Below are 12,955 nucleotides of genomic sequence, written 5' to 3'. Positions count from 1 at the left end.
TTAACTCCTAATTACAAAATGAGCCGATACAAATGAAATTACTAGTTAAAAAAAAAAAAAACAAAAAAATGCAATCGTAAAATCGTTTGTGACGTATCGGAACGTCCGATGAGTTTATTGAATATAATCTGTGTCCAGTGATTGAAACGTGTTATACCGATATATCGATATTGCGATTACTACCGATATAATTTTCGAAATTATTAAGCCTAATGGCTAATGTTTTACGTATCAGATTCTGCATCGTATAGTTCTTTTCCAGAACGATGCAAGCTGTAATATTAATAATTAATAGTCAATTTTGAAATTGAAAAAATGTATTGGATTATGGCATGCGTTAAAGTTAGCCCTTAAAATATAATTTGAATGAACGATAATGTGATGAAATGTGTGACGTAGCGAAGATTCTAGTAGAATTATTATTTGGCTTTAACAATTATTCGATCTCTTAGTATTTGCTTCCCTTGCTTTCAACAAAAAGGAGATCGACCAGTAACATTTTTGTCAAACCCTTTTTTATAAATTGTTTAATATTATATGCTATAAAAAAATCAATGATAAATTTAAATTATTAATCGTAATGGCCGATTAGTTTGATTTTCGTATTACATTGAATAGTATTCGTTGCATTACTTGAAATGAGTACTTAATTACATATATTAGTGCCATGAGTGGACTCTTTGGAGGAATGAAGCAGCCGATGGCGACAAGTCTGTAGGCGATTGGTCCATCACTCGATGCTTGTCACCTATTGGTCGATCACTTGTCAATCGGCTGTAACTTGCCCCCACTACTGCCCATCTGTGCTCACGACTCGTGCTGACTGCTGGATTATACCAGCTAAACAACTTTCAAAAACAAGACAATTCTAATATAATAATTTCTTTAAGATAATCTCTCGCTACGTCACGTTAAGAAATGACAACATGAAAAAACTTAACAACTCCAATAGATTTAACACTTAAAAATTGGCTTTACATTTTGTAAAATATCTCAAAAAACCCCTTAGTATATAAATTAGAGGCACAATATGAAAAACGAACACGCATCAGGCCGATAGTTGCGATTATTACAATATTTCTAGTTCAAACGAATACCGCTAGATACCGCGTTCAATTACAGTTCAAGTTGTTGACACTAGATGGCGTTAATAGTAATTATAAATTGATTTTCTGAATACAATTCAACACTTAGTCTTTATTGCTTAATGACGAATTATCAATATCGATATACATTTAATAATGTCATCAGTTCGTACATACAGTCATCCCACTACCACTCCAACACGTTGTACACAAGAAAGGCGTTTTGCAGTCTATAATTTATACAATCAGTTCATTTTTCTGGCAACACTATACCTAATGTAAGTCAATTCAAGAAAAGTGTGCATACATTTTTTTTTTAATTTCAGTACATTTTTGTGCTTTACATTTTTGTAAAATAGTTTGTAATTAAAAAAAAAAAAAAACAATCTAAATACATGTAATTAAATTATTTCTAAACAAATACGGAACAAAATAATTCTGAGAGACGAATACATGTTACAAAACTAACTTTAATATGAAGCTTAATTATAAATGTCTTTTTTAAAAAACTTATTCAAAAAACATGTTATTGGCACACGCTATTTATATTACAAAACAAAAAATTGAGGTCTTTATAATTCACAAATATTTCTTATTGTAATGTAGGCTTAAAAAATATTAAAAAGGTTACGAGACTTTTAAAGGAGATTTACTGGTGACCCTATTTCAAAAAAAGCAAAACAGTATTTTTAAATATTCGCTAGCGAATTCGTTAAAAAACTATATGGAAATAATAAAACGCTAAGCGATCACCCATTTTAAAAACGAATATAATACAACCATCACACATTAAAATTTATATAGATGTATTGATAAAAATATATTTGTACTGTTTTAACTTTATTTGAAACGGGACAAGAAATATTCAAACTCATTGTATACATATAAAACATGCTAAGCTTATAACCAAATAGATTCTCAGTATATTCTTTGTACTGAGAATCAAACTTTTAATATCAAACGGAAAACTTTACAGATCTAATTCACATTACATAATAATAGTAATTAAAAATTATATTACCAACGACTACGCAAGGCGCGATTTAGTGATAACACCAACCAATAAAGATGAGGCTTATATGTTCTGGTTAATTTTATGTCATTATGGCAAAAAAGTTTGCGAACATTAATTTCATTTAAATTATAACTTCTAAAGATACTATATAGTATAATTATCACTAAAACATCTTCAGAAGTTGAAATTTAGTTTCAAAAGACTCAAACGTATACAGCCCATACTTGTTATGGGTTTTTTTTTTTTAAACGAACACACTTTGTACACGTCGCGACCACATAAGTTTAACGTCAAAATTAACAAACCTTTGTTACTTACTATGACATTATTTTTAAATAAAACAATACACGATTGTTACATTAAATACATAACACCAAATCTCATAAACATTTAAATATATCTCGAGGCCTTATTGCAAGTCGTTGGTAATTGGTATCGTAAATGGCAACACTGCAAATATTTAATTATTTAATTTATCTCATGGAAATAAAATCGAATAAAATATCAGGTCCCTCAAAATTTGCGAACTTTACATATACAAATACTTTAATAGACGTTAATCTAATTACAACCTTCATTTAAGACATGCAATTATTATATTCGAATAGAAACAGATCGACTTGTTTTCGTCTCTTTTACACGTATGAATATTGTGAAAGAGAAAGAGATTAGGTAAAGTCACTATAATAACAGAGATAGACAATACGTTTAAATATAATTTAAATATAACTTTTAAAATAAATTTAATAAAAATCACGCTTGATTAATTAAAATAATCAAATTGTAATCCAAACTGTATTTTTTTAGATACAATACTAATTAGTCACACAACTTTATAAGTTTATAAAAAAATCGCAAAAAAAAATCTGCTATTAGAAGTGTCATGGAATCCATGAGTAATTGGAAATATTTATTTACAATTCAATCATCATATTTTTATTGTTTCGTATAAAAATGATTCATAGTGTACCGAACATCTGGTACGAACTAGCATCTCTACAATACTCGGGAAGCGTTCGTAAACTACGTGATCTGGGAAACTAGGCTGCATGATGATGGATGAGGTCTCTCTTGGAGGTTCTAGGAAGGCTAGAGAACTAGGCGTTCTTAAATTAAACAAGTGTAGTGTAACTTGGGAGTGTGGAAGGAATAAGATCTCTTTAAATATGAATGGTAGAGAGGTATAAGATATACAACGTGGTTTAAGAAGGCTTCCCTATTAATAAAATTAACCCACAATATCATTTTTTAGTCATTTACTGCAAACCTCGAAGCGAAGCCACGTGATAAGAGCACTCGGCTTTTTTTTACTTTTTTATGCGTACGGTACATTTTCATAGTTCAAATTCAGTTCAAGATAATAATGAGTTTTAGTTCTGCAGTATTTGACAGCCTTATCATCGTGAGTTCATTTTATTAAAAAATAATATATTTTAAGACATATCTTAAGACTAACTCTTCGACTTGGAAACATTTTAACAATGGCAGTGAATGTTAACTTATGTTCTCTTATGTTCTACTTAATATAACTAATATCTAATAATATCAAAGGCCTTAGTTTTCATATCGTGCTGATAGCACATAGGATTAATAAGATTCTTTATTATTATAAAACAATACATCGGCTGAATTTGAAATGTCTATTTTTAAAATGGCTAGGAACATTTAATTTGAATTTAATACTTCTATTGAAGATATTGCTTTGATTATAATTTAGTAACGATAGCAGAAGCGATGATGTTTTATCTCTAGACAAATTATTTTTTGAAACTGACAATATGTCTAGAAAAGGACTGATATAAAGTTATAATTTTGTATTTAAACGAATTTATTGATCTACTTTTTTATAAATACATATGTATTAATAAAAATAAAAAAAAAAAACAATTTCACCGTGAGACATTTTTACTATTTATCTAGAGATAGCACCTCATTGCTTATATCAGTGGTCTGTACGAACTCATTTAGAATTGACTTAAGAATCTGCGCGAGCGCATGTATTAATTTAAAGTTTGATTAATCGTCCTGACATTTAATCACCGTATAGTATAATCAAACATTACGAACGAAAAGTCATATCACTTTACATGCAATATTAATACATTTTCATAATATGTATTTACGATTTTATGATACACAATATGTTAACAAACTTGACAAGACTAAATAATTGCTGTCTCTTTCTCGTCTGATGGTGTTTAAAAGGGATAGCAAGTGTTCTAGTTCTGTCAAACTTGACAAATCGAATCGGCACTTTTTCTTTACATAATAGTATTAAAACAGTTAATCTTATGTCAATTATTCAAGAATCATTCTATTATACTTTATTGTATTGTCACATTAAAGTAAAAAATCTTTTAAAAGTTATTTTTTTGCATTATATACCACTACGACTGTTCGGTAGGGTAAGTTGAAGAAATAATTTGAAAGTGGATCACATTTTGGTTCATAGTGTTTTAAATGATCCAAGTGTAATCGGTTACACATCGGCTCATAAACTACTAAGCGTATACACCACCATCGGGTACATTTCAAAATGATATTTTTTTTAATATATTGAAGTCTTATAAGTTACATTTTACAAGGAAGTGATATTTTTGTCATAATCATCCAATGATGGACTATCGCACGTAGGACGTTTTATTTTATACACAAATGATCCAAGTGTAATGTTACACTCATCGCTCATGGTGTATTTATAATAAAGTATAGCTAATACTCCGGATGAAGCTGGATATTGAATAATATACGTTATATACAAACTTGTGAGACATTGTCAGTCGCCGACGATGGCGATGGCGGTAAATTTAGGTGGTTGTCACGCGCGGGATCCGCTCTTCTCCCCCATTCGCTTAATGAGTTCCGAGATTAGCTCTCTGTAATATTTAAAGAAAATATATGTTTATAAAATATCAATATGTCTATTTTATACATAAAATTAGAGATAAAACCGCGATCAATCCCACTAATTCGATTATGCCCGTCGTTTCGAGATTGACAAAACCTGAACATTACATTGAAAATGGACAAAATACTTCGCAAAAGATAGAATTGTTTACGTATATCTTTACAGTAACACTTAAGTTACGTAATCGTATAGATCTATTCACTCACGAAGGCACGCGAAAAAATGTACACAAATATAATCTAATCTGTATTATTTTGCTGTCTCTACTCTTAAGTCGTCCCACGTAATGAAAATATCATGTAAGCGAGCGTCAGTTACTCATACCGATGCACGCCAATAGTATTTATCGTGGAGGGATATAGGTATTACACGACCATCGATATAGACCCGACCTTCGTGATCGAATAGGTACACCTTGCAACGTAGGACGTAACGACGTCGTGACATCATTTTTTACAACGTGCAATATTGATTTTTACGTCACGTCGTAAGGTGTTCACGTGTGGTATATCTAATACCTTATTCACCTTAACCTTTTACATTTTGAGTCTTATCTTATATGTATTCATATATTCTTCAGTGTCTATATCGCTTTTTCTAGATGGCTGGACAAACTATATATATTTTTTTTATATTTAAATTAGTTACTGAGCGGTTTACATGGTTACACCTGTTCGAAAGCGGAACGGGTTGGTAGTAAATATATAAAAAAGTGAGTTAGGGTTGAGCTTTAAAGTATGGTATGGCAGGCAGTCACGTTTAGTCATAAACGACAATAGAGTAGACACTAACATAGTTGTGCGAACTAAAGTGAAAGTTACTCTCTCTCGTTTCCGTTATGACAACAGTCTCGCCTACCGGAAAACAACAATACAACATTGTTTTATAGAACACAACAAACACAAGTCGTGCTATAATTCGCCAACTTTATTTTCTAAGGTGCATTTCCCACAACGGTTGACTAAAAATACATATCTAGTCATAGTATTACTTACACGTTTCTATCATACTTGATAATAGTCAAATCGTATTTGAGGCGGCAAGAGGAACGCTATCATTTTAATGAACATGTAAATAAGATAATATCAAAGTTATACAAACAAGCGGACGCCTCCAACACAAAATAACGGACTGAGTGAGCGGCTCACCTGTATATGAGCGGGTCCATGTTCCGCGCGAGCATGTAGAGCAGCCACCAGTCGCCCACGTCGGTGCGCTGCGACACGAGCACGGCGGCCTCCATGGCGATGGTGCGCGCGCGCGCGTGCAGCAGGCGCGGCCGCACCGACGGCACGAAGATTATTATCAGTCTGTTCGGGGAACGTTCGCTATTTTAATACACATTCACTGGAAATAAATTCGTACACCTCAATCTTAAACCGAAGATTGTGGGTTCAAACCTAATAAACTTCAGGTTTGTTTCTAATTTTATAGTCCAGGTGCTAATTTGAAAAAATATGTTAATCCTTCAGTGTAACGAAACTATTGTTATTAACCATTAAAAACCCCCTAAACATCACATAGTAATAATTTGTACATTTTGTTTTAATTTTTAATAGGCAGGCAGACTGACAAGTTAGTCACCTGATGGACGTGATCATCAGCGTCCATAGCAATTAGCCTTTTAGAAATATTAACCTTGAGAACTAAGACGTTATGTCTCTTGTACCTGTTAATACATTACTAGGATGAAAGCCTATTTAAAATGTTTTTTCCACTTTTTTGGATGCAATAAACCGAAACATTTAAAAAGTTATCTATATTTGAATGATCTATAAAAGGGAACCAACGCACTTTACATTCCAACCTATCTGTAATATGTAAACAAGTTCTACGAGTTATATCGTCAATAATTAGGAAGACTTAGACAGTAAAATCTAAATTTTGTTAAAAAAATGTATCAAAACTATTCGGTTTTGGTATATCAGCCAATATAAACGAGATATCAATACATTGTTGGTTGAAATATATTTAAATGTGATTATAAAGTAGATCAAGTATCAAGAACGAGATAAAGAATATTATTTGTATAATACAAATAAACATTTAGAAAGTAAACAAATAACTGTACGAGTACAGCGAAGTAAATAGCATCTACGACCACAGATCAGGCGTTATCAGTTCGTTAAATAGTATGAAAATCAAGAGTGTAATATCTTTAATACATACAATGACGTTCCCAAGCCATACTAGAACACCATAAATTAAACAACAAAATTGCTTACTAATAATATTTTTGACTACATTTACTACCCTAGAAGAGTTTTCAAAGTTAATAACGAAACAATTACACGGAAACAAACTGAAGTAGCAGCGCGTCAAGTTTGTACGTAGAGCAAACAAAGCATTCTTGGTCGTACGACGAGCTTGAAGTATCTAGTAGTCTGAAACTCTGTCTAAAACTGACCTTGACTTAATCGTTAACTGGTTAAAGTATATGTGATACGACATGTCAGATAAGTATGATTTCACTGATAAACAAATGCATTACACTTCTCATTGAGATACGCAGTGGAATTACATGGACATTAAACACATATCCACATAGATAAGAACCACCATCAACAGTAAAACAATACTTTAAATGCAACCAACAATAAATTGTCAGAGGTCACCATCGGGTTGATCAATGTGACCGTTGAAAGACAAATACATATAAAAACAAAAACCACCGATTCCAGTTTTACGATTTCCCTGCGTTTATATTCCTTGTCGTGGGCATCGATGGCGGAATTCACGTCTGTATTACAAAAAGGCAAACGTATTTATAGTTAAGATTGCTGAAGTCATGTTTTTATAAAAAACACACATGTATGACATTGAGTACTATATGGTATAATTTTTATTAATAACATTTACTTTTCTTTATTGATAAATCGAAGTCGCGCGAAGACGTGGCGGGTCGCTAGTCAATGATAAAAATTCTGTTACGAAGCTTTAAAAATACCAATATATTCGTTATTTATTCATATATAGTATAAAAAAATAAGTCAAAAAGGCACGGACGCAAATATCTGCGGAGAAAGATATAAATATATGTTCACACGCACACACACGAAATCTCACCTGTATATAACGAGCAGTACGAGAATGACCGCCAATATGATGTACCAAAACCAGAGGAATATGTAAGTCTTCTCGTTGACGATGTTCAGAGGCAAGATGCAGAGTGAGTCGTGCGTCTGAATGGTACCGGACGCACCATACTTGTGGAAGGTGCATTTTGTGACGCGTGGGAACACGTAGATCATTGGATCGTATCTGTAAATGAAAATAGTAAAGGTAATAAAATATTATTATCGTGTCATTATATTTTATTATCTTCGAAATTTAAAAAACACAAGTCCATTATATTTTTTTTTATTTTATAGCCAGTGTTTCTCGCACTCACTTAATAAAGAAACTCGCAAGCATATAGACCCTGAAAACATTACACTCCTTTTTAGGCAGTTAGTATCTAGGGCATGAAAGAACAAATAAAAACTTACAAAGAATCTTTACGAACCTCTCTTCCTGCGGCACCTCACTGTATCCTAGAACGCGAGTACCGTATGAGAAGAACTCGCCGTTGAAGAAGGCGTCCATCATCCACAACTGTAGGACGATGTTGATGAGGCACAGCAACTCACAGCCCCAGTATCTTAACGCGTAGAGTTTGTGCGTCTGCAATCACAGAAAAGATTATTTAATTTTATGTGACCTTATCTAACTTAAGGTATACGCGTAACAGCTCTTTCAAAAGCACGTGTTTTTTTTTATAATAAGGGTAGGCGGACGAGCGAATCGGCCATTTGATGGCAATTGATCATCACCGCCCATAGACAATGACGTTGTAAGAAATATTAACCGTTCCATACAACGCCAATGCTTCACCAACCTTGAGAACTATATGTTATCCCTTGTGCCTGTAGTTACATAGGCTCACTCACCCTTCAAACCGGAACAAAACAATATGGAGTACTGCTGTTTGGCGGTAGAGTATCTGATGAATCGCTGGTAGGTACCTAGACAAATGGGCTTGCACAAAGCGATACCACCAAGTCATGGTGGCCACAGCCACAAATACATGACTTTGTATGCAAACTTTTTCTTTTTTTTAAAGTAAGAGGACTGGCACATGAGCCACACAATAGGAAGTATTCAACACAGACATACACTGTAAGTATATTAACCATTCCTTACAAACTGAAGAACTGAGACGTTATGTCCTTGAAAAACACTTTAACTGTTTTTTTTTCATTGAACTTTAGAGGTCATTACGCAATCACAACCATTAGTACATGTTGTATCCACTGCTTCATCTCCGCTCGTTATTACTGCGTTATCTAATTGTCAGCTGTTATCGTAGTCGTAAATATATAGTACCCGCATTTCTATTATACAGGCATTTCTGGCATTTAAAGGTCTTGCATAATGACATCAGGCATAAATAAAAGCCACAAAAAAACCCGACTTCAAAATTACTAAATTCTTAATTCAACGACTTTATTAAAGAACATAATAATAACTATAAAACTACCTACCTATATTTTTTTACGAGTAATTTCTCCGAAACTACTGAACCGATTTTAATGAAAGTTACACTGTTACCCAAGTTGAAGCGCTCGATCATCTCGATACGACATTTAGTTTTCGAGAAATTCGTGGACAAACATACATACAATACGAAATCAAGCCCACGCGCTTGGAAACATAAATGGATCAGCATACTCAAATATAATTAAATTCGAACAATGTTACATGTTATTGAAAGAATCAAACTCAACTAGTCATTATTTGCAGATTATAACATAAAACGCATGTGGAGCGCGCGGAACATTATAATGAAGCAACAAAACCGCGTTTTATGATAAATATGATAATACTTCAAAAGTACTGTCACTTACATTATCATTTTTTTAATTATATCATAGTTTTTAATTTTTTAGAGAAGAACTAGAAATGCTATTAGCACGTGACATTGGCGAAATAATCTGTGCACTCTCGGCATAAATAAAAGCCAATACAAAAAAAAATCTATGCTATAACGTACATATGTTTGTAAGTATTTCCAGTGATATATAAACCAGGTCGGCCGGTTAATAAATAATGCTAAATATCTATAAACCAATTCATTCGATCTTAAATCTATTATATCAGCTCAGTTTGAATATTAATTTCGGACACAAGTAGTGTCCTTTGAAATTCGCAGTGGGAGGTGACCCGCACGTTTATGTTACCAAGACGGTATTCTTTACGACCGCGATGATGTTCATTAATACACGCATGAGCACTGTTATCACACCATTACATAGACAAAAGTAAACAAAATCAAAGTTATGATAAAACTAAAGAGTAATATTGCTTAACACAAAATATCTGGTCCACATAACGTAGTCGGTGTATGTTTTTTTTCTTGTTATTTCAATAATTTATATTCTAAGACCATTTTATCGAGAGCCCAGGTTACCGCAATATCTATTGTAATTAACATCGGTTCAATAAATACGGATAGCTCATACACGCGGGTGGAAACTACTATATATAATTTTGACATTCGACTTCTCATCAATTCGCTCACGTTAACAACTGCATTTAACGCATACGCCATGCAATCCATGAGAAGTCGACTAATATGACTACATATAATAATTACCTCCCACATGTAAATAAGGGGGGCGGGGGTTATTTGTTAAAGGTAACAGATAAGCTATCTGTATTCGATATACCATTCAAACATACGAACTTTCATATTTATTATACTGGTAAACAATGACCATTATGATAATTATGATACGTTAGTACAGGAGTATTCAAATTCGGAGAAGCCTTTGATTTTTCAACCTTACATCGCTCTAAGTGAAACTAGTCGTAGTGAACGATTCATAGGCATGGCAAGGCACATCAAATCAAGCGTATACACCCTAGAGCTCGCCTGTACTCGACCACATAGCCTAGTGAAAGTAAAATAATAAATCCCAAAAGATAACTTTGCGACCAGATTATCTTACTAAAGTATCAATTACAATGATCTCTGCATATAATCCGATATGTTTAAAATCACTCATCAAAGCGGCTCGTCTCTCTTTATTTAAACAATCACATGATCTGGAACATAACAATTGAAACAGCTTACGCAAAACAATGTCCAATATCATAACATCATGTTATACAACCATCACCTTGAAGATATCAAATGCTTTCCAAATTGATATGAATTTCATTGCCCCTGTCCTTGTTTAATAGCCGAGGCGGTGTTTACTAGCAAACAATTCATAAAACATTTTAATACACAAACCGTTACTCCCATTTTTTCCCCCTCGATGGGTGAATTAAAAAACTTTTCATAAATTCAAATCATTTGTAAAAAATACATTGGTAAAGAAGGCATATTATTCGATACAAGATTATATAGATGATAAAAAAGCGCGGAGTTACTACTACTTGTTGAATTCCAGGCAGGATATATTACATACAAATAATTGTATTGAACTAACATGACTGTATTTTTAGATGTTGAAAAAGAGTAACTACTGAGTTTCTTGCCGGTTCTTCTGGTAGAATCTACATTTCGAACCGGTGGTAGCTTCACTTAATATAGTGTGTTAAATGACGAATGTATGTAAACTCAAAAGTGCTTGTAAAAACCTACTTATTAAATAAAGTATATTTTGATTTTGATTTTGTAGCCTATGACCTTCCCCGGAACACAAACTATCTCCATGCCAAATTTCATCAAAATCAATTCAGCGGTTTGAGCGTGAAGAAATAACAGACATAGTTTCGCATTTATAATTATAGTTTTGATAGAGATAACAAGCGCAATATCAAACGTCACGAGATCTCCAAAACTTTAGGTCTCATTGACTTAAAATTTTACACAGTTTCTCGTTTCGCGACGCTCACTAAGAAATGATTTTTTAGATATTTTCAACTTTAAGGACGTAACTTTGTATGAACTTCACCAGTATGAAGTCGGGACGGACTGCTTATCTCCAATGTACGTGACATTAGCACAATATTTTTTCCCCTCTTGTAACGACTACAAGCTAATACATAGAGAATTGAATTGATAATTTTTATTTTGATATTTATTTGAAATAAAATGGCTTTGGACCCGATATGACTAGAACACGTGCATTTTAACCCAAGATTACGGGTTCAATCCGAAGCAAGCTTGCAATATAACACTGAAGTCAATTAAATAAACAATGGTAACCAACTATTTGTGTAATTGAAAGCGCGCCGAACGGGTTTTGCAAATCTAGTCAAGTTTGTTTGAACTTTTGTTTTTAAAAACTGTATCTGCCGCGGCAACTCGTGTTTAAGTTCGGTCAACATATATCGCGCGTTCTGTAACTATTCAAAATTAATTAAATTCAGATGAATAATAATCCTTAAAGTATTAAACATCTATGTAAACTACGTTTTTGTAGTGTACGTACATAATTCGAGCGGGTTCTTTTAGATATGTATAAATTTATGAAACACATACAATATGAATAATTTATAATAATAATTACAATTCACAAAGAGTGTTTATTTATTCAAAACCCTTTTACCTAACTTCGCTCTCATAGGCGTGAATTACAAACACCCTGAGGGGGTAAATTTCCGTTAGATTAGTTTACAAAAGACTGTATATTTATAACACACCTGCCATAATTGAGTTTCAGCGAATTAGCGATGAGTAGTTTTTCGTTTACAAATAAAATACTTTGTGTCAGGGTTTTGTGCAAACCCACCACCCATTACATATTCTACCGCCAAATAGTAATACTTACTACTGGTGTGTACCAGTTTGAAGATTAAGTGAGCAGTGTGACTCTGTAGTCTGTAATGGTTAGTCAATTTGCATGTTCTCAATCTATATCATAAAACAACCAAAGAGATGACCACATTTGCATTTACTTACTACAAACTTATAACTAAAACTAAACATTTGATAATTTTCTTGTTTGCTCTGCA

The 12,955-nt window shown here is 32.9% G+C and overlaps 1 protein-coding gene across 1 annotated transcript in view; it reads right to left on the bottom strand.

Annotated features, from left to right (window-relative positions):
* Positions 1–1,471: 1,471 nt before the first annotated feature.
* LOC125073339 (innexin inx1) overlaps positions 1,472–12,955 on the bottom strand; it is a 48,362-nt gene continuing 36,878 nt past the window's right edge. The window contains exons 5-8 of the mRNA XM_047684130.1: positions 8,514–8,671; positions 8,075–8,269; positions 6,157–6,318; positions 1,472–4,976 (exon numbers count right to left, since the gene is read on the bottom strand). Coding sequence (XP_047540086.1) covers positions 4,919–4,976; positions 6,157–6,318; positions 8,075–8,269; positions 8,514–8,671 — 573 coding nt within the window. The 3' untranslated portion in view covers positions 1,472–4,918. The remainder of the gene's footprint in view (positions 4,977–6,156; positions 6,319–8,074; positions 8,270–8,513; positions 8,672–12,955) is intronic.

This window comes from Vanessa atalanta, chromosome 2, assembly GCF_905147765.1.
Source record: "Vanessa atalanta chromosome 2, ilVanAtal1.2, whole genome shotgun sequence".
NCBI lineage: Eukaryota > Metazoa > Arthropoda > Insecta > Lepidoptera > Nymphalidae > Vanessa > Vanessa atalanta.
This window is presented reverse-complemented; position numbering and strand designations above follow the sequence as displayed.